Below are 23,760 nucleotides of genomic sequence, written 5' to 3' on the forward strand. Positions count from 1 at the left end.
TGTAAAAAGAAAAAAAAAAGTTTTCTGTTTTGACAGCCGCAGCCTGTTTGCATTTGTCTGCTGGCTGTGACACACTGAAGCTAAAATGTAAAATGAACTTTGATGAAGGCTGAAACGTCGATTGTTGAAACTGAGATCAGATCATCGGAATACAGAGCACTAAAGAAAATGCAATGAAACTTAAAAATGTATATAAATATTTCTAACATGTTCTTCATGCTTAGGGGAATTTAGCTTTTCCCCTAAGCTTTCTCCATAAGGATTGGTATCACATTATTTTCCGTTCTAATTTAAAAAAAAAAAACTTTCAAAGCCTGTTTGTGGGATTTTTCTCTGCTTTCATGAACAAAACAAATTACCCTTAATTAGCCTCATCTTCCAAAATTAGTTCCTAACCCAAACATTCATCATGTTCCATCCAGTTCGGGATGAAGTTTACTTTCTTTGTCTTCCTGGGCAGAATTGGGAAGTGGCAGCTTCCCAATTGGGGTGGATTTTCATTCGGAAGCGTTAATATCAGCTGCTCTGCTGCTGATATTAATGGAGTCTATTTTCGTGAGACCAGAGCGAAGCCCGGTCCCTCCAACCCTGATGGTCTGTTTCCTGTGAGATGTTTATCTACTGGGGTGGAGATGCCGCCGTTCCGGAGTGAAAAGCATCTTGGAAACAACCGCTGCTCACTCTGGAAGACTCATGTTGTGAAGATAATCACTCCAAGAGCATCAGAGGGGTCAGACGTCAGGCAAAGAACATACAGACAGAGGAAATTGGATCTTTTGTTTGCCATAAAATCTCATTTGTTGACATAGATTAACCAAAAGTATCTTCACAAAGTCTGTTTTTTTTTTTAGAAATGTGTTGATAGATCACATTGATGTGACATAATGTAATGCTGCCTGGTTAGGAAAGAAATATAAATGCATCAATATCTTGATTTCTTCAGTAATCTTTTCATCACTTATGTAGTTTGCTGTTATATGGAAGACTGAAATGACTAAAAGTAAACAAGCTTGTTTATCTTTTAGGTTCTTCGTCTAGCGAGCCAACAACAAGTGTAACCTATGAGGTCCTGTTACCTCAGAAGACAGATGAACTCAAATAAAGTCAGCTATGCGTCTAACAATCAGGTCCAAAAGCACTGCAATCGTTTCTCCTGACAAACCCGGCAGATTCCACGAGGTTGAGGTCACGCTGCATTCTGAATCAGGTCACTCTTACAAACGACTCTAACCTCCCCTCAAGATGCTCCGTCACCGTCTCAGTAATTCAGAGCCAACACCTGTGTGCGCCACACATCCGTCATCAACCATCTGTTTCTGTTTCTCCAAAGCTCTGTGGTGCATTTACACCCGCCGGAGCTCCAACTGTGGGACAGGTTTCCGTCCGGCTGGTAGCCAGCGGGACCAGGTTGCTCGTTTCCAAGCCGATGCCCATATACATGCAAACCATAGGCTGAAAGGCGAGGGTACATTCATCATGCTCAGGACCCCCCTGTGTTTAGCCTCTGCACAGAGACGACGGGGTAGATTAAGGGGAAATCAATCAATATTTTTAATTCGTTATACGAATGCGATAATGTGAAGCGAGGGCTTCTCTGGCCCCTCAGCATTTCATTTAAATTTGATTATGATGCAGAAAAATGCCTATGGCTTCTTGCTAGTCAATATGAAGTAACAATAGGGATTCATGGAAGTTAATGGACCATTAACAGAGACTCAAAGAAGGGCATAAAATATCACTGGTCTACAGAATAGGCCTACAACCGAAATGTACAAAGCAAGACATTTGGAACAATAATATGGCATTCCTAAATCTGGGCATAAATAAACGATAAGAAAATAATCAGAATGCAAACACAGACAGGTAGATGTGACAGGTACTTGGAGGTCTGGTTCCACAAAGTGTGACCTGTGGGGTCCATAGTGGTCCGCCACCTCTAATTAATATAAAATAAACTGCAGTTGGAGGTTGTAGTAACACTGTGAAATGCTTCAATGGATGTGATGCTTTTGTAAGGAAACTGCATGAGATGGCTTATTTTTAAATATGTTCACAATGCATCACAGATCACTCATTCATGTGGCATGCATATTCTAACATCAAAAGCTCAGCTAGTCTATTGTTGAAGCTGGAAATAATTCAACAGCATTTTAAATAAATGGGATATCATTTTTGAACCGGTTCCCCTTCCCCTCCCCTCTTTTGTGTACGGTGTCGTACCTTCCAAGAACAGTCTCAGTGCGCATGCTCAGTCTGAGCTGAAAACCCACATGCGTCTTCCTCCTCCAGCCTCTGCTCCAGCACCAGAGAGAGAGAGAGAGATGCGCTCATTGACTGCACGGCAGCAACGAAATGCGCACAGCTCCGCTCCGGATCCGGGGACAGCAGAGCCCTGACCCCTGCTCTCTCACTGCGATGGGTTAGAGGGGACATGGCAAACTTTGACACACTTTGCTTGACACAGGGGAATCATGCCCGGAGCTCCGCGCTGCCGAGCGGCTCAGCTCAGAGCACAATAACGGAGAAGTGAGAGAGAAGGAGAGAGAAAGAGAGAGAGACGATTCTATTTTCTGACTGTTTATGTCCCGCTTTCTTTGGCTTTGAGAGATGATCACGGAGCTGGTGTGCACCGCCGTGGCTGTGGGTCTCTATCTGAACACGCTGGACGCGGATTTCTGCTACGATGACAGGTAGGGTTCGCCCACAGAGCGCAGCAGCATCATCATCATCATCGCCCGCTTCTTTCTCTCTCCTGTCAGCCGCTCTGCGTTTGGTGGGGATGACTAGTTTGCCGCTGCTGCTCACATGTCTTTCTGTAAACACCTATAAATCATTGCTTTGTTGTTGTTGTTGTTGACTTTAGAGATAATGGTTGATTGATCTCTGGATTACGGAAAGAGGAAGAAAAAAAAAAGAACTAACTGCAATGTGTTGTTTTGCATTTTAAGATAATATAGTAATATATAATTTTTCTTTGTTTAAAGGTCAAATTGAAGTGCAAATATGTCAAGAAATTAATATTTTTTAAAAAAAAATAAACAGGTTTTAACACATTATAGTTATGGAAGCGCACATTAATGTTTTTGGCTGCAAAAAGTTGTGATCTGCATGCAGCTACTGCACAATCAGTGATGCTCTTTGTGTTGAAGCTGCTCAAACATGCCTGCTTCAACAATGCCCTGCACTCTGGGGAATAAAGCTCATTTAAATCAGAGTAGGTAGTTTTGCACACAGCTGCAAGAAAGATGTCCACTTTTTCCTTTTCCTTTTTTTTTTTTTGTCCAATCAGAATGAAAAGTTGCTAACATGATGAGAAGCGCCCTCTGCTAAATTAATCATCCAGTTTTTAAGAGCCTTATTGGGAAAGTTTTTGTTTTTTTATTCTCCAAGACAAAGCAGATTTTGGCAGCTCACATACTGAAAACTGAAAACAAGTCAAGGTTAAAGAGGTTCTGCTTACTGCTCTAAAATTTAAGCAGTCAGTGTAATTAATTTCTGATCTCTTCTATTAATGGCTGTTCTCTTATGCAAATGATAACTTTATCATAAACATGTCATATCACCTGGATACAGTTAGGGCCAGAAATATTTGGACAGTAACACAATTTTCGTGAGTTGGGCTCTGCATGCCACCGCATTGGATTTGAAATGAAACCGCTACAACAGAATTCAAGTGCAGATTGTAACGTTTAATTTAAAGGGTTGAACAAAAATATCTGATAGAAAATGTAGGAATTGTACACATTTGTTTACAAACACTCCACATTTTAGGAGCTCAAAAGTAATTGGACATATAAACATAACCCAAACAAAAAAGTTTTTTCTCAATATTTTGTTGTGAATCCTTTGGAGGCAATCACTACCTTAAGTCTGGAACCCATGGACATCACCAAACGCTGGGTTTCCTCCTTCTTAATGCTTTGCCAGGCCTTTACAGCCGCAGCCTTCAGGTCTTGTTTGTTAGTGGGTCTTTCCGTCTGAAGTCTGGATTTGAGCAAGTGAAATGCATGCTCAATTGGGTTAAGATCTGGTGATTGACTTGGCCATTGCAGAATATTCCACCTTTTTGCTCTCATGAACTCCTGGGTAGCTTTGGCTGTATGCTTGGGGTCATTATCCATCTGTACTGTGAAGCGCCGTCCAATCAACTTTGCAGCATTTGGCTGAATCTGGGCTGACAGTATATCCCGGTACACTTCAGAATTCATCCGGCTACTCTTGTCTGCTGTTATGTCATCAATAAACACAAGTCACCCAGTGCCATTGAAAGCCATGCCCATGCCATCACGTTGCCTCCACCATGTTTTACAGAGGATGTGGTGTGCCTTGGATCATGTGCCGTTCCCTTTCTTCTCCAAACTTTTTTCTTCCCATCATTCTGGTACAGGTTGATCTTTGTCTCATCTGTCCATAGAATACTTTTCCAGAACTGGGCTGGCTTCTTGAGGTGTTTTTGGGCAAATTTAACTCTGGCCTGTCTATTTTTGGAATTGATGAATGGTTTGCATCTACATGTGAACCCTTTGTATTTGCTTTCATGGAGTCTTCTCTTTACTGTTGACTTAGAGACAGATACACCTACTTCTCTGAGAGTGTTCTGGACCTCAGTTGATGTTGTGAACGGGTCCTTCTTCACCAAAGAAAGTATGCGGCGATCATCCACCACTGTTGTCTTCCGTGGACGCCCAGGCCTTTTTGAGTTCCAAGCTCACCAGTCAATTCCTTTTTCCTCAGAATGTACCCGACTGTTGATTTTGCTACTCCAAGCATGTCTGCCATCTCTCTGATGGATTTTTTCTTTTTTTCAGTCTCAGGATGTTCTGCTTCACGTCAATTGAGAGTTCCTTTGACCGCATGTTGTCTGGTCACAGCAACAGCTTCCAAATGCAAAACCACACACCTGGAAACAACCCCAGACCTTTTAACTACTTACTTGATTACAGGTTAACGAGGGAAAGGCCTTTTGAGTTACTTGCAGCCTTTAGAGTCCATTGTCCAATTACTTTTGGTCCCTTGAAAAAGAGGAGGCTCTGCATTACAGAGCTATGATTCCTAAACCCTTTCTCCGATTTGGATGTGGAAACTCTCATATTGCAGCTGGGAGTGTGCACTTTCAGCCCATATTATATATAAATTGTATTTCTGAACATATTTTTGTCAACAGCTAAAATAACAAAACCTGTGTCACTGTCCAAATATTTCTGGCCCTAACTCTATATAGATGTGAGGCGTAACAATACTGAGCGGTAAATTGACCAACACTGATCGTCTCTGCCATGGCACCTGTTAGTTTGTGGGCTGTGTTAAAGTTGGGGCCAATAGCATTGGTTTCAGAGAACATAGGGTTAAGTAGAAAGTGAATATTTCATCTTCCAATTTAATATGTTGTTGGCATGCTGCATGGCTAAATACCATTTAGGGTGCCCATTCAGCTCACGATGTTATGAATCACTGCAGTATCGTCTTATGCATATGGTTACACAAAGTCTTTAAGTAAAGTAGAAGGCATGTCTGAAAATAGTTATAGGGGACGTCATGAGTAAGTCATGCAAAGCTTTGTGGCACAGATGACCAAAGTTGGAGTGGCAAGGAATTGAGAAATCAAGTAATCAACAAAATTTGCTCTGATAAAAAAAAAAAAAAATATATATATATATATATATATATATATATATTATATATATATATATATATATATATATGCTTTTATGGTGTTCTGATGAAAAATTAAAGTAAATAATGATTAGTGTTGTCAGTCTTCTTCAGTGATGTCCTGTGGTTGGGAAGCCATCATTTGGGAAGGTATTTTTCTTGCTGACCTGGAAGGCAGATTACTCTTCTGATCAAAATGTGAAATTACTAGTACCCAATGTATGTGACACAATGTCTCTTGATGTACGAGCAGTGAAAATTATGCCCCTTTTCTCTCTCGTCTTGTGCTCTTCAGTCACAGAGGGCTCTCTGGCCAGCATCTTGAGATACCCTTTAAAGGTCAAACGTCTCCACACTCAGCTGCTGAAAACTGTCTGTGACCCCACTGCACGTTTGTGGAGTTGGAAGAGGAAGAAAGAGGTGTAGTCGATGATTCCACACACCGTATTTAGTTACTTCACACCTCATCATTAATTCCAGTAAAAACGCCCAAAGGTTATTCATCCATCAGCATCATCCACCCAACTCGAAGTCTGTCAGAGACGCAGTTGGTGACATATTACCTGGGGCGTCCCTCCGCCCACTTTAGACTACACTCTGTTATACCCTCTCAGAGAAAGTTCAGAATCCGCCAACACTGAGTATCTATCACAGTCAGCATTGTAATTTGCACTCTAGGGGACAGACATGGGTGTTTTGGTTCAGCACTCAGACGGAGGAGGCTGAATACCAATCAGAGGTCTGACCTTCTGCGGTCGTTTATCAAGCGTTGTCCTCTCATGGGGTCAAGACTTCTATGCTCCCCGTCTCTTCCCTTGGGAATTTTAGGAGAGTTATGAGCAAAAGGTTAAGGCAAGAGAGAGATTGAAATGGAAGAGAATCCAACTAATCATCCTGTTCAAGAGCCATCCAAACTGACTTGCGCGATTGTAGATATCCTTTTTTTTCCCACATCAGTCCCTTGCAGGAAGCTCTTATGATCTTATCCACACTTTAACTGATATAGTCAAATCCTTTTTACAAGGCACATCCCTCTGGACAAGATGGTGAAGCAGATAAGTCTTTATCCAGGCTGTTGGAGCTGCGGGAATGTTCTGGCTGGTTTCTGCTTATTCAATCATGTCAAGTGTTTTTCCTTGGCATTGAGGTGGGCTTGGCCAAAAGCTGCATTGGACAGCCGTAATCCCAATGAAAAGGCTTTGCGTGTGAAATGACTACGTTTTTACTGAAGCTAAGGGAGTACTTGAGCCAGGCCGTTTTTGATCTGTGGGAAGAAATGAAGACATGGTCTGCTGGTTTACTGATAGGCCTTTCTTGAGTTCAGCCCAAGGAATAGACAGCTGTGTTTTGCTCATTGTTAACTTGAGCTTTATTTAAAATAATAGTTGATCTGTGATCTTAAAATCTTCATAATATACGAAATATCAGTGCTATTTAAGACACATAACGCTACTGCTTTTATGAAATGCACATTTCGACAAATATGGCTCTGCTTAGAAAACCAAAGCATCACTAACATGACTCAACATAAAGGGAAAGAAAGAGAGGATAGCGCTGTAAAATGAAATGAATCCTATAAAGGGCTCTCTACATTCAAAGCTGTGTCTCCAGAAACATCTGTGACCTCGGTAACATCGGCGTCCACAGTCCCTGCTTGCCTCAGTCGTACATTATGGCTCCCCAGGGGGCTCAATAAACATATCTTAAATCTAAGTCTCAAAGGAGCAAAACTGTTTTAACTGTTAGATCAAAGAAGGTTGATTAAATTAATTATGCCACACACAAACGACACAGTACTTAGAGATGAGCGACTTTCTGCAAGAGCCCAAATGAAGATAGAGGAGAACAGATTGTGGGTTCCAGCCATCTGCTCTTTCTCCAATCTGGCGTTTGAGGTCAATCAAGATGTAATCAAAAAAAGAGACCTTTCCTTGCAATTCAAACCATCGTTCATTGACTTGGCACACTAATGGATTGTGTTTATGTGTCTTAATTGTACACACACTGCTTAGACCTCTGGAAGATTTACAAATTTCAACATCATTGCTGTGTGTTCTACCAAAAAACACAGAGGAATATCCAAGAAAAGCCTGTTTCTCTTGCCTCCCTCTTTTGTCCTTAGTGCAACCTTCATTTCACCTCTCAGATAAAGCTACGCTGAATATATGGCTATAAGCTCAGTAATGAGATGTTCACAAGTTTGTTTTTGTTCCAATCCCCTAATAAGTCTCTAAAAGGAATGTTTCTTTTATGAGTTGCATGCCATCAAGCCTACTTATTACGCCTCATTGCTATTGGTTATAAATTATGGGTCACAGGATTCCAAAACACTTTTCCTGACAAAATTCCATAGTTTTCTAAAAAGGAAAATTTCAGAGTTCTCAATCCTTTTTAATGACTTAAAATATATTTTCAAAAATGTATTATGAACTCAGGGCTCAAACATCCACAGTGATCAACCAAAATAAGTAGATTTATAAGTAGATTTATGAGTCCAAATAGAAATTTCTGATTAATCTATGGCTGGATAGATGATGTAACTTTTAGACAATGGGTTGCGAAAGCTTTTTGTTTCAACATTGGCCGTCTGCTTTTGACCTGGTTGGGAGCACTTGATGAATAACCTGTTTACTGGTTGCAAAACTAGTAAACAGAAATGTTGAGGTCAAAGTTCAAATAAGTACCATGGTACTATGCAAAGCTCATTGAACCCATTGAGCCCATTTTCACATCTGTTCTCCATGTTCCTCAAGTCTTTTTTAAGTTTATTTTATATCGGTCTATATTTACTCGACTGAAGTGGATTTCTTTAATTGCATATGTCCATCCAAGTTGTTAGTTTGTCTTGCAAAGTGCCATTGAGATGGCAAATTGTTGACAAATAAATAAATTGAATTACATCTATAAAATAGCTGTTAATGGCTCCTTATCTGGCCAGAATTTCACAATAAGATACAGCCTATTAATACTATTACTACACTCGATGGTAGTATTGCTGATACTCTAACAAAGGCTCAGATGTCACCTTAGAAATGCACCTCGGACTGTAATAGGCAGCCACTCACTGTGATCAGCTTCAGACTTATCTATAAATGCTGCCTGGAATCTCATCGCCTCCAGTGGAACAATTATCTAAACCCCCGTTTGTGTCCCAGTTGCGCTGAGGCTATTTAAGTACGCCATTTCTTAGAAGCAGATAAATATTGAGAGATAAAGTAAGTTAATAAAAAAGGATGAGCACAATTGCTTTGACAGAATTACGTGTGTCGTAAAACTAAGGTGAGACAGCATGTCAAGAGGACTTTTCTCCCTTACCTCTTTAAGTTCGCCTGACGAGAGAACTTAAGTGAACTGTGCGGGGTGGAACGCAGTTAAGAAAACCATTTATGAATTACAATCTAAGGATGGTTTTGGAGCGAGAGTCTTTTAAAGCAGATTTACATACATAAAGGATTGTGTGTCCACAAAAAGAAAGAGGCAGACCTCATAAAAAAAAAAGTGGTTCGGGAGTAATAAAAGGTTTTCTGGTGGAGCGTCACCATCTTTTGTTCTGTTTCACTGTATTTAAACATAGACATGTGGTTTTAATTCATGGTTATAAAAAAATGTTGCTATTGCTGTCTTGTGTTTGCAATATAAGTCTCTTTAGATTTGGGGTGGAGGGCTTAGACCATCACTGAAACAATAGAAAGCCGGGAACAAAGAATCTCGCCTTGATTACAAGCAGATTCAACCAACACAAGCTTTGTGTTCAATTGCTCTGATTATGTGGCTTTGGGAAATGCTTTTATCCTCTAAAAAGGAGGGTTTTACACCCACTATCTTCTATCGGGAGTATTAGAATTCCTCTACATAGCATCTCGGCTCAGTATGTTAGGAATGAATAACAGTGTTGTCGAGAATAAGAGCAAACACATCTTTATCTGCTGTTGGGGCTTTACATTATAAAAGCAGGCAAAATGTCCTTTGGCAAAAAATAAGTCTTGCGAGACTTGTTCGTGTTAAATAGGAAGTAATGAGGCATGTTCCAGGAGGTTATTTTACCCAATGTTTTTGGAACATTGTCATAATTTAAAATTCCCTTTACAATGTATGCCAACCTCAATATGTAACTTTAGAACATTGAAGACGTTTTTCTTTCCTGCGGTTGGATATCCTTTATTTAAAAAAAAAAAAAAAAAATTTTAAAATGTGTTGAGAGATTTAAGATAGATTGCATGAAGATGGGTTTATGATTGCTGATTCCCTCACCAGTTTGACAAAATATCACTGAGGCAAGTACAAAATAACATCCTGTGATAGTTAATAATTTTTTTAATGTGAAAAGAAAAATGTCTACAACTAAACAAATAAAAGGTGAAGAGGTGAAATGACCTGCCTCCACTAAAGTAAGGTAAATGAACTACTGAAAAAGATTTTTTTCAAAAAATATTTATATATACTTAATAGTTTCCTATATCCAAGTCTTTTCTTTTTAAAGACATTATTGCAATAAAAATTTGTTCTGTCAATAAGTTGCACACAATAAATGTTAGATCAACTCGGTAGCAATCAGACTGTGGTGCATTTACTGACCAGAAAAAGCTAGAACTTCGACGTTTTATGATGGCTGATCACTTGACAAAGCAATGATAAGAAACAGTAGATTTTTCACTGTATCTATTACTAAGAAGTAACGTGGAATCTGGCATCTTGACTTTATGGCAACTTGAGTGTTTAAATTTGGAACATCTCTAGGACTTTCAGACATTATCATTTTCAAATAAATAGTTTTATAAGATGTAAGGGGATCTTAAATAACAGTTGTTGTTTCCGCTAGTTTTTATCCGTCGATATTGATCAAAGTGTTCTACTTAGACAGAAAGATTGGGTTTGTTTATTTTTAGGTTGCCACTCCTCATCCTCTTGGATCTCAGTGACACATGAAGCTAGTTAAGGGTGTTGCTCACCCCTGGCTGGCCTTAGTTCTCTGCTGGCCGCAGTCGCCCTGCTCAGCTGCCAAAACACAGCCACCAAACCTCAGTCTCATGACCCCCGTTGTATACAAACCGTATGTGTATTCCTAAACATTGGTATCCACAGACGGCATTACTTACACAATTTTCCAGCTGTCTGCGACATGCACATTCCACAGGCATACATATATCACGTCGTTTTTTTTCGGGTGGGTGAAACTTTCCAAACTCCAGAGAAAGTGCTGTCATTTCAGTCGGACTAAATTTCAAATCTGGCCAACTTGTTTGTCATGCTGTTCTGTAACTGAGAGCTTTAATTGTGTAAAGGGGATTAGAGTACAGTTTCCACCACCGTGCACTAAAAGTAGCATTGCAAGCAAAGATGCTTTTTGTGGCATTGGATTACACTTAGCATCTGGCATTCACTTTCTCTTTATAAACTGTATGGGTGGACCTGAAGCAGCTTATAGCAGTTGTGGCGTAATAGAAAACCAAAGCCAAGCCGAGGATCAGACGAGTCGTGAGAAGTTACCCCTTTTTGATCTTTTGTAATCAATAACAGTGACTGCAGTGGGTTTTTTTTTCCCCTCCTCTTTAGCCGAGAACAGCTGCCACAACATAAACTCAAGCATGTCACACTTGACAAAGCGTTCATGTTTCACCGCACAGCATCAGTTGCGAGTGCGAGAAGTGAGTTCTGACTATCAGCAGTCAGCCTGTGAGAATGTGAACGCGATCGGTTCTTGGATGTGGACGTGTTTTTTTCATATGTGCTGACCGCTCACAGCCTTTTCCCCCTGGTGAGGCTGTCAGTGGTTGGCAGTTTAAACTATCAGGTGGATGGATCATTCTCGGGCTTCAATATTGCGGTCAACCTGATAAATGAGTTGTGCGGGATCGTTTTTTTGGGGGGAGACTTGGTGGAACGTTTTAGTAGGACGATGTGGTTACTGCATGAGAACGTTTGACGTGAGTCGTACTGGGGTGTCTTATCGGTCATAACAGAGTCAAGTGAAGCGTTTGCAGAAAGATGAAATGATTGAGAGAACTGCCTTTTTGCACATTTGTCACATTGTAGCCACAAAATTCTATGCATTTAAATGAGATTTCATATTATTAACTGAAAAAAGTAGTGCATATTTGTGAAGATGATGCTGTTTATTCTTAAACTCTCTCTATTGAACAATTGAGGCCCTTACAGAACAGTTGTACTAATATTGAAACAAATTATACACAGACAGACACTATTTAGTACAAAGGTGACTTCTGAACTTTTTTCAACATTTTAAGGCATATCAGGGAAACAGTGTCTGAAAACAAATGCACTCCACACTTTTTAGATTTTTTCCCCTTTTTTGTAAAATGCTTCAACATAATGCACAATCATTTTCCTTCCACTTCTGTATAAAATACACTGAGGTGTTTGGTCATGACCTAACAAAACGCTAAAAATCTCATGGGTGTGAAAGCTTTTTATGAAGTGCATCAACACACTATGTACTGAGTACAGAGGGCAATATACATTTTCTGATGTGCAGAAAGAATTTGAGACCATTGTATTACCATTTTTTCCTCAACTGATTCAGAAAACAAAAACAATACTTCATATTTTTGAAGATATGCTCAGATTACAACATGTAGTTTTCATTAAACTTTGTTGACACTATTCAGATTTCTCTAAAGGGATATTTCACACAGATCTGGCATGAAGAGAAACTGCTGTAGTTTAAGGTATCATGAGAATGTTATTTTGGACCAAATATTGATGTTTTGACCTTCGACTGATCCCCAACAGAAAAATTGTTGAAACCATACTTCATACTATAGCAGTAAAGCACAGAAAAGCTGTGAAGAATGACACACACACACTCCACTCACAAAGGCCTTGGCCAAGATTGAAATCCGCCTTACATGGAGGTGTCAGTGCTAACCACTGCATTCATCATCGTCTTGAAAATAAGGCTTATTATACCATATTAGAAGACTTGAAAAATAAGACTTACAGTTAAACGCTTTGGCTGCTTTGGGTGTTGGCACAAACAAAGCCCGCACACATAAAGTTTGAGACAAATATTTTGAGCCGTTATCATGAGCCGAAGACGGAACTTTTCCCTGCAATGCCTCACGCATTTAACAAGAGATGTGAGCATTTTGCTTATGAGAGCGCAGAGAGATATTTTCAAACACACCTACCATTTAATGAGTTCAAATCTTAACGCCTTTCAAGATGCACTGAAGTGCCAAGAGCCTCACAAAAACCTACAAAGATTCATTAGCTTGGCAACTTTGGCTGTAAATCCTGACTGAGTGCCTCTGAAGCTCTTTCAGTCTTCATACGTGGCTAACTCCGGCTTGTAAAATATTCTAATATGCATAAAGAATTCTGGGTCAAATCTGAGCCAGCTGGAGAGTGCCTAGTGTGTGTGGTTTGGGGAAATCAGTTTGTGATTCACACCTCATAAAAACGCTGTCTGTGGAGAAGGAAAGATACGGTGTGAGGCTGGAGGGATTTAAATCCCGGGGGAGATCAAATGACAGCCCTGCTTTTTTATTTTTTTATTTTTTCACCTCAAAGGTACAGGTGTAATTTTGGGTCCTTAAATGAAGTGGCATGGGAGTGATTGTTCTGGCGCTCGACAGTCAGTTTAGTTGTCTTTGTCAAATACCCACTTGCTTGCAGGATTTAAAAAGGTCAGAGGTTGGGCTGGGGAAATTAATCATAAAGAGCCATAACATTTCTACTTTTGCATAAAAGATCATGTTTTATCTATGGAACTACATAAAAGGTATGGCTTGGTCTGATTTGCTACACTGCAAAAACGAAATCTTGCCAAGTAATTTCGCTTTGGTTTCAAATACAAATATCATGAAATAAAACAACTTAAATATAGCTGTTTAGTAAGCTGTAGAGGCTTGTTTTAAGCAAATAATGTTTTTATATTGGTGAAAAAGAACTTGTTCCATTGACAGATAAACTAACATAACATGGGGAAAATGTCTTGTTACAAGTGAAATAATGTGCCAATGGAACAAGTACATTTTCATTAATAATATGGAATTATTTCCTTAAAACAAGCTTTTATAATTTACTAAAAAGTTACTTGTAAGTCAGTTTTGTCTTATTTCAAGTGCTCTAGAAACTAGACCAAAAACACTTGGTAAAAACTTGTCTTTTTGCCGTGTAAGATTAGTTTGTTCGTTCACTTTCTCTCAGTACTGCTATTGGTGCCCTGTGGCTAAAAAAAGTCACAGTTGAAGTCACTCAATCATTCTCTTCTGTGAGCTGAAGGAAAATAGAAAGGAGCTACACCGCTGTAGATTCCCATCTCTGCTGTATAGATTAGGTAATTTAGAGGTCACCGCAGAGTGTGACCGAACCAGCTGATCCACAACACTGTGTGCATTTCATCAAATGATAGTGATTTGCAGACGTTTCCCCCCCAAGGCTGGCTCATTACCGCGAGACCACAGCCCATCAATCCATTACTGAGGTGGCTGCTGATGCCAATTTAGCATCATCAGTACAAAAAACAAACCGCATCTGTATTACAGACAGAAAAGATGGAAAATCCGACATCTCTCTCTCGCTCATACTTGTCTGAGACGAGAGGAATGTATTGAAATGATCTCTCCAGCAGGTTTGCAAGATCATGCAGATGCTTCTAGAAATTGATTTGGAGTTGGTGACGGTCGCTAAATGCGTGTCAGTTGGAGCCAAACACTTTAACGTCAGTGGTTTCAAGTTGAGTCCCTTGGTTAACATAATTCGTCAGTCACATCAGAGAATGTTTTCTAAAATAACAAGCCGATCTTTCTTGTTTTTGTTAAAACCAACAGATTTTCCAAAACCTCAACATACCATCTGAGAGGGTCCTGTTGGGCTTGGAGAGTATTTCTGTCTTTTGCATGTTTAAAGACACAGTAAAGTAGAAAGATACAAGTTGACCAGGTTTAAACTGCCATTGTGTTGTTTCTCAATTTGAATAATAATAATAATAATAAAATTAAAAAAAAACATTGTGTGGGTACAGACAAGCAGAAATGAAACAAAGTTTAAGAATCAGCTGCTGTCACATTTAAAATATCTCAGTATTTTGTGAAACACTTCAAGTTACAAACATTTCGTGTGTGTTGGGGTGAAGAGTGTGAAATTTACAGGGTGAAAATGCAATGCCCTGTTTGCAGTCTGCTTCCAAATGTTTAAATGATTATTACCTGAATTACTTCCAATGATGTCAGCCACTCTAAACATGCTCCTTCTAAGATTTTCTGGTAGAGAGCAGCGTTTATGATCCCATAAAACAAGTTATATTTCAGTGATTTGTTCCTGGTCTTACATTCATTTAGCTTTGGACCGGCTATTGACATTCAACTAAGCTTCACAAAAACAAATGTGATTAATCACAGTTAATTGATATCTTAAAAAAGAGACTCTCATTTTTTGGTCTCCTATTTGCTTTTCCACCAAAGTCATTTGCGTGCAGCAACTGCAACAGTCCGCTAAGTCATGGAGTTTTAACTTAAACTAAAACCAGACATCAGTCTTCAGAGTCTGTTGAAAACTGTGTTCCTATCACCAATTCACTGGCAAACAAAACAAGCAGAAAAAGAAAAGGATGTGCAACTCAGTTCTCCATACAGATGTCAAGATGTTGCTCCATTACATCATGTCTGTGTATTCTCCCAGTCTGTCGCAAAGAGGGGGGTTTATGGGCCATTTTATGGTTTTATTCTGAAGTCCGCTGATGCACTTGAGCCAGTCTCTGTATTTTTGAATTCCTGCTGATAGTTTAATCACTATTCCACTGAATAGCTTTCTATTTTTATTCCACTGGTTGTTAGCAGTTTATAGCTTATAATAAATTAAGTCTGTGCTCAGGTTCATAATAAAGTTTGCTCTTTGGATTCTTCTGGAACTGAAGGATGTCGATACATTTCCAAACAGTGGTCACCGTTCTCTCTCTGTCTAAATGTTAAGGGTCAATTGGACTGGGGTTGGGCGGGTTAATGTTAAAGTTTCATGAAAGCAAATGGTTGTGTTGTAACAAGCCGTGTTCAACAGATCACAGATCACAATCTGAAAAGATCCCAGATAATTGGCACTGGTGTTTGAAAAGAAGACAGATTTGGTTTGAGTTGCCCTCCACGGCACCCCTTTTTAGCTGCCGCTTCTTTGCGGCTAATGCTGGAATGTGACAACTGGTCACGGCAAAGAAAAGAGGGCCTATTCTGGATTGGATACAGTTCCTTTTGGGACGTTAGCGTGGCTTTCTCAGACATTACAAATGTTGCACATGAATCAGACCGCCAAAATCTGTCAAACGCAGAAAAGCATCGACACCCAAGACTGTGACATTCAGGGTGCAGATTTAGATTCTCTACATTCCCAAATTAGCTTCATTTTTAACATTTAGTTTCAGGTAGAACAAGGGATGCAGTTCTTGGTTTGCTTGGACAGTACAAAAGTTTTAAGATTCTTTCTTCAGCAGAAAACATAGACTCCTGAATCGACATTGGGTTTGCCTCTACCAAACAACAGACAGCATGATTTATGACTACTGTAGCTTACTGCAGCCAAAGCAAGAATTGTGAAGGGAATACTGCAGTTCAGTATGTCACATTCCTTATGAAAAATATTTTCTCTTTCCTTTGGCAAAGGGAAAAGATCTCAGCTGGATGCCGTCATGATCTGCCATGCTTTTGACAATCGTTAGCAAAGGAGGTATGTGACACGCCAGAGACTCTTTGGTTGATGCTTTGCCTTGTCCAGGTGTTCCATATTTTTAAATATAAAAATATAATGTGCACCAAATTAAACTGCTGCACTGAGAAAATGTGAGCTGGAAATGTGTCTGCAGCGTTTAGGGCTCTTACTTTGATTCTCGCATGTGAGGACAGAGAGTTGTGGTGGGTTCACGGTGATGAGTTTGGGGACCTGGGGGAGCCCGTCTTTATAGGTCACTGTGCCAGCACCCACAGCTTTTTGGAAGTAGGCCAGTGGAAGCAGAAGGTGGAATTAATTAAAGGAGGGAAGAGGGGAGGGATTGTACCTGGAGCTTGAGGACGTGACAGGTTGGATTGTGGTGAAATAGCAATGCCACTGAGAAATGCAATGCTTTTCATTTCAACAGCATGAATAGAGAATAGAATAGAATTCAATATTTAAATTATCCAAGCTTAATTTTGTGTTACACGATACATTTAGGCATTTTTAAATATCTACCAACATCCTCAAATCTGTATGTATAACTTTTACGTCTGCTTTTTTTTTTTTTTTTGGTCAAAGTTTGACATTTTTTTTAAAAAATGGTCACAATGTAGATTATTTTTGCAAGCTCCGGTGAAAACAAGCCATAAATTAAATGATGTGACACTGAATGAATTCCATCAGAAGCAACACATTTTTATCAGAACCTGGCTGCCATTTTAAATATATTCTCTATAAAACAGCCACAATTCATTAATTTTGTCCCTGTCAATTTTTAATCATGCGTCCCATTTATCACTGTGTCTGCAGGCGACTCAGGGAGGCCGCCATAATTACACGTCTACAGTCAGACACCGTAATTAACTGTCAGGCCCCGTGCTGGATGGAAAATTGAGAACTGATTGGTCTCTCATTTGTCTTTGGCGCAACATGCTGAAGGAGTGGGTGGATGGAGGGTGTAGAAAGTCTGCCTCAGTTCACTGATAAGGCTTGGAAAGACAAAGATTGTGTCAGAAAAAATAAATAAAACTGCTTCTTGTCGGTTTGTGAACTTGACTTTTTAATTTAACCGTAAGACATATCGGTTCTCCACTATTTAAATGTGACTGTGCTTACTTATTTTACCTTCGTTATATTTAAATTCTTCACAGAAGGTGAGCAAAATTCCCAGCTGGCCTTAAGTGATTGCGTTAACAATAAATTATCAGGACATTTCATTCTCTTAAAATGCACACAGAGTCCTTTTAGTCCACCGCCTGAGGTTCAGCAACCATTTGCTTTATTAGTAATTGATTTATAAGGCTGGAGATTTATCAGCGCCTTTTATTGACAACATCACTCAGGAAATGCTGTAGTGGGCCAAGCTTCCTGTTTCAACTTGGACGGCATTGTTGTCAGAATGCCTTAAAATTTGTGCGCTAAATTGAGTGGAAGCAATCAATCAGTTGCACAAATGGCAATTATTCCGCTGATAAATAGAAGCGATGGTCGGGTTCTCGTTAATTTAGTGTGCACTCCCACTGCCACTGAAATGCAGCCTGTTCAAAGGAAATGATCAAGTTATTGAGTTGAGTTGACAAAACTGTAACAAGAAATATAAATATAAATCAAGCAATATAAATCTTTCCTCATATACATATATTTTATATATACACACATGGTTGCTTCGTAGAAAGCATCTATCAAGAGGGACTTAACCTGAAAGCCTTTTAATGAAACCCCCTGCCATGGTACCAGAATCTGCTAACACACAAATTAATTGATGAAGTTAGGATATTTTATTTAACCATCACTAAATATAAAAAAATATCATCACAAACAGAGCTTGTAGCCAGAATTCTGCCATTTCTAAATTAATAGTAAAGTCACATTTCTCCTGGAAACCGGTTCAGGCTTTACTCAGAGTGACTCAATATACCTGGATAGTGAAGTTTTAACTGATTCATCCTTTTCTCCTGTGCGATTATTGGTAATAAATCGAATATTTATTTACTATTGCACATTCTGAGTGACAGCTGTGGTGAATGATATAAGAGATCCACTATGAAAGCTTATTTTTCAGTTCTGAAGCAGGGGCTTTATTCAGGGTTACAATACTAGAGTATCACTCTGATGAGTAGAATGGGACCACAAACTCAGAGTCAAGGTCATTTATTTCCCTTATTCGCATTATCAATTTTTAGAGTCTGATCCAATTATTGTTTTTTTTCATTTATTATTATTTTGTGCTCTTATGGGCCACATATCTTTGCTTTCTCCTCTGTGTAAGTCTTGGTACCTGCCTGTTTGAATGCCAGGTTCTGGTCTAGTAATTTTGTTAATCAAATTCGCTCTGCCGCTCTTTTATGATCCGTTGTTTTGTATGGCTGTACTACTGAGGGCTTTTTCTTCATTCTAGTGTAAAATAGCTGCTCTCATAATTGCTCCATGCTTGAAGTTCACCGGATCAACATAGAGAAATGTGCCAGAGCTCAGGAATATTGCATTCATGCTGGAGGACTCGCACTCTTAGCTGTTAGCTGTTTACTTCTTTTGTCAATCAGGAAATGGCTTCATGAAAGCAGGTCTGCCACCTAACAAAAGAGACGCACAGGACTTCCTGACATTTAGCTCAGACCGTTTCTCCGTCTTTGAAGGCAAGAGCCCCCGGAATGAAATGTGCGCGCCCAAAGACTCTCAGACGATCTCCATCAGCTGATGGAGATAAAGCTACTGAAGCTGCTACTGGAGCTGCACAATGGGTCACTTTTTTGGGCCTGATGGTGATGTAACTATTACAACGTCTGTTAGTTTGATGCAGCAAATGTGTACTGGAGTGAAGAGGATAATGTCTGTAATTATCTTAAATTGTTCATTGGAGGTAAGTCTGGACTTTGACTGGGACATTCAGACACATACGCCTTTTCCGAAGCTGTTAAATTGTAACTCGTGGTCTGGTTTTCAAGTTGTTGTTCAGCTGGGAGGTGTGCCTGGAATTTATTTAGGGGTGTCAGAGTAAAAAGGACTAAATACAAATTCTGTTAAAAAAAAAAAAACAAACAAACAAAAAAAAAAAACTACAAGGTTTTGATCTGGAAAATTTGGGAATTTTCAGACAGCCTGAAAATATGCAAGAGTTCTATATTAGCTGCATCTGTTTTAAGTTTAAGAAAACATGTCCTTCAGCTTTTCTTTCCATCTTCGCCTCTCTTGTTTTTGTTCAACCACTGGAACCTGAGGCTCCACAATGGGCCACTTTTAATCAAGAAAACACATAAATCTTTGAAATTTTGCAAAACAAAACTATAAAAGGGAACCCATGGTTTACAGCAGTAAATATGAAATCATTTTTACCCCATGTCTCATTCAGACGCTACAATACCAGATAATATATAAATGCATAATAAAATCTTTCCAGCTTTTCCCCCATTTTGTCATGTCATAAGTCCCCAGCAATGTAGAAAATCTGTCCAACAGCAGTTTATCCTCATGCACACATTTCATACGATGGAAAGAGGCATAAAATCTGCCAAGCTAATGCTCAACTTCATCCTACACACCACAAGAAAGGAGAGGGTTGACAAAGCTCCGCGTAAATCTTTCACAAGCAGGCAGCTGGCAGCGAGACAGTTTTGTGAATGCGTTCGAGACATTTACGCATTTTCCCTCTCCCTCCACATCCCGCGTCGCCTTTGCGTGGGACCAAGTGTGGGAAAGTAGCAGTGCCACTTCTGGCTGGGGTATTGTTTCTGCCAGGGGTGTGTGTTGGTAACGTGTGATGTTTGAACGCGCCCTTAATGATCACTTCCTGCTGCCAATATACAAACCAAACAGATACAAAAAGAGCTGATTCGAAAGACAAAATGGTTGTTTTTTTTTCCTGAAAGTTTATTGTGCCTGGGTTACAATTGCTGCACTGGGCAAATAAACGGGCTTTGATTGGGCAAGAAAGCTTCGTTGTGAACAAGAGAATGGTGAGAACTAGAAATCAAAACACTTCTGGCTCTGGTGTCATCCACTGAACATCTCACATCTCTATGTTGGCTGTCATTGCGCCGCGGCTGCACTCTGGCAGGATCATAACCGCTGATAATCAGCCAGGGAATGAATCAGTTCGACCCAGCTGCGTAATGGCTTCATGCATAATTGTTCACCACTAAACTGTGATGGATGGAAGATACTCTTGGATGAGAGCTGGTACCTCAGCAGGAGCAGGAGTGATCACTGAGCTGAAATTCATAGGCTTTTTTTTTATCATACATATGTGTGGTTTTATTAGAGAATGACATCCACTGTGTTTTTTTTTAACCAATGACATTCTTTCATGTTTGAAAGATTAGGAACACTGATCACGCTCTCATCCATTCAGCCAACAGGAGATTGCCAGCTTCTGACTGTAATATGTCGTAAATATTCTGAAAACCATTTCACAGTTTAAAATTTAGGCCTTCGTTAATTCTCCCCTCCATCTGCCTGGATATAGGTTTTGTGTAGCTGCGTACAATTATATACGTTTCTGCAAAAAGCATCAGAAGTGAGTCTTTCCAATGGTGCACCAGTATAATACCGACACTGTCTGAACTGAGCCGCCTGCTGCTGCGTTATGGCCATGCCTTTAATTGGAGCTCAGTTTGCTCATTAAGTAAATTGAAGTTAAATAGAGCTTGGCCAAATGGGGTCTGGTGCAAAAGGCTTTGGAGCGAGGCAGTTCTGATTTGGATCGTGACAATTAATGACAAAGGAGAGAAATTAACATTAAGGCACGATTTAGATAAGGCAGACATGTCGAACTTAAAAAAAAATATGAGGAAGAAGGTGAATGTGGGACATAATAGAGAATAATGGGTGAGAAGTGAAAAGGAAGAGATTGTCCAGGAGACAATGTGCTGGCCGGTGTCTGTTAACAGTGCAGTTTTAGCATGATGAACTAATCCATCTCATTGTTGCCTTCAGGGACCAGGAGGAGACACTCTGCTACAAAACACCTCGCAGTCTGTCCTGATTTTGTGAAGTGATGGAAGTCTAATACAGGACCAGAGATTATGTTTATACTTTTCCTTCATAGAAGTTTATGACAACGGGGACGAGACGGGTTGCTGTTGGGCTTTGCAAAGTGTGTTTTGCCACTGACCTCTGAAGTCTTCAAATTCTGTGGAACCTTTTATGTGAAAATGTCGCTTTGGATGTTGAAATCCGGAAGAGTGAGGAGTAGAAGATGGAGCAGGACTCTGAAGAAAAACAAAAAAAACAACAGGTCTATGTTAATATACAGAATTATAATGAAGGTGAAAGACAACAGAGGCAAAGTCCTAAAAAGCAAAGAATTGATTCTTTTACTGTATAAAAAGAGAGTCAGTTGATAAAATAAAGATGTTTTTATATCAGAAAAAAAAACAAATTATCGCTCTTTGGATCTGCTGACATCGAGATTTTTTAAAATAAACTATTATATTTTCTTTAAATGTAGTTTTTATTTGGAAATACAACATGATTCTAATTTAAGAAGCTTCAATTTACGCAAAGTTGTAGAAACTGTCTTCAGATTTAAACATGCCCTTTTAAACTGGCTCTATTTTTGTCATTTTTAGGGATTTAAAAAAGAACTGTGTAAAAAGTGCATACTTTTTTCACATTCAATTTAAAAAGCCATCATACTTCCACCGAGATCCATCAAAAAAAAAAGAAGGAAAAAAAAGCCAGCTATGTGGAGGCAGCCTTTGGCACATGAACATGTAAATCACTGGTTGTGAGATCACTGCCTGGGAGCCAGTGGAGTGCCTCATTTGCATACTGAAAAGACAAATACCCAAACACTTTAGACAGATTGCTTATTTTCCTGCTTGCAGCAGTGGACTGGTGAATAGCAACTGTATCAGAAACGGATTTAGAAAAAAAACCCTGCAAATATCCCCTGTCTGTCTTTCTAAACCAAAAGAAAAAGTGGAGAATTTGACCTCCTCTACCTAAAAAAGAAAAAAGAAAGAGGGCTGAAAAGACCAAACACGTCCTGTACTTTAGGGATTGTGAATGGAGTCCCCCTGCAGCCCGCCTGCCCCACATACGGCAGCTGAATACAAAAGACCCCCTTCTGTAAGAGCAATCACTACAGGAGGCCTCTTTATCTGCCCCGCTGCAGCGACGTGCCACAATGAAGCCATCAGTGGACGCTGTGTCGTCGCACACTCACGCATGCGTGCACGCCAGTGCGTACAAAAGACGAATGCGTTGCATGTAACCATTTATTGCTTTAGTCTTTACAGGCACATGCACGAACTCGTTCCAAAAGCCTCTCAGCTAATGAGTCCTTTTCATCCTCCAGTGCCGGGCAGGAGCAGGGAGAGAGATGAGAGCTCGGCGCCGATTTGAATATTCAAATTATTTACTGGCACCCAACAGAAGGGGAAGCAGCGTGACGGGTGAATCCCGGGTGTGTTTTGGTTCGAAAGTGCGTGGAGTTATTGCCTGAAAGGTCCAGGGCGGGCTGGGTGTTTTGGTTTTATTAGGAGACGCCAAAAAACATTCAAGCGTCGTCCAAAAAAACAAATAAAACTTTCACTCTTCTCGTATGGCGTGTCCTTCCACTCTCACAGCGTTTTCCGCATTGTAAAATATTTTTTCTGACATATAAATAACAGCTCACCGAGGAAAAGGAAGAGACTTTGTAAACTGCATGATGTAATTCTGTCAGTCCTCTGGAATATCAGCAGTGGAACAGCAACAATACTGGGAAGTAGGGCTCACGTGATTCCTGAGCTGCAGGCGAGCAGAGGAAAAAAAAGGAAAAAAAAAAAAACAATGGAAGAATTAATTAAGCAATTATTTCTTTGGCACAGACTCATGTTTCTGGCTGGCGTGGATCTTTATCTTATTTTATTTTTTCTCACTTTCACATCAGTGTTCCCATTTGTCTGTCTTTACTGGCTGTGAGAGCTCAGTGTTGCCCTGACCGATTTCTTTTCAGCACTCAACTTATTTACAGTCTCCAGACAAAGGAAGTTTCTGACTGGCCTCGTTTTCTGGGCTGCTTTTCCATCTAGGGTGTGACAGGCACAGACAAAGAAACCATCCTAAATGATAATCAAACCCTGGGGCCAGTTTGATTGGTCAGAAAAACAAAATGCGTTGCCTGGTTAAAAAAAAAGAGAGACTAGAAAAGAAAATCAACAATCGGGTTGCATTGTGTTGTTGCAAATTGTTCCTAATTGTACCTTATCTCCTCTTCCTGCTGCTTCTAATTGGCTTATTGGAAATCACATCAAGAGCTCTCGTGCCCCTTTCGCTGTTGTCCTACAGTATTTTATCTCTCCAATAGTGTCTTATACTAAACCTAGAATTTGAAAACTGCTTTATTGCTCTGCAAAACTGTTCCTGCTTCTGAACTTCTTTTTAAAATAGTTTGTCACAATAAGTTATCTGACACCAAAAGGGAGCCATTTATTACAAAAAAAGAACAATTTAACCTCATTG

The 23,760-nt window shown here is 39.7% G+C and overlaps 1 protein-coding gene across 1 annotated transcript in view; it reads left to right on the forward strand.

The window, feature by feature from the left end:
- The first annotated feature begins 2,291 nt into the window (after positions 1–2,291).
- tmtc2a (transmembrane O-mannosyltransferase targeting cadherins 2a) overlaps positions 2,292–23,760 on the forward strand; it is a 50,645-nt gene continuing 29,176 nt past the window's right edge. Inside the window, exon 1 of the mRNA XM_055054760.1 lies at positions 2,292–2,690. Within this exon, the coding sequence (XP_054910735.1) occupies positions 2,608–2,690 (83 nt within the window). The 5' untranslated portion in view covers positions 2,292–2,607. The remainder of the gene's footprint in view (positions 2,691–23,760) is intronic.

This window comes from Poeciliopsis prolifica, unplaced genomic scaffold, assembly GCF_027474105.1.
Source record: "Poeciliopsis prolifica strain line A6 unplaced genomic scaffold, Auburn_PproV2 SCAFFOLD040, whole genome shotgun sequence".
Lineage (NCBI taxonomy): Eukaryota > Metazoa > Chordata > Actinopteri > Cyprinodontiformes > Poeciliidae > Poeciliopsis > Poeciliopsis prolifica.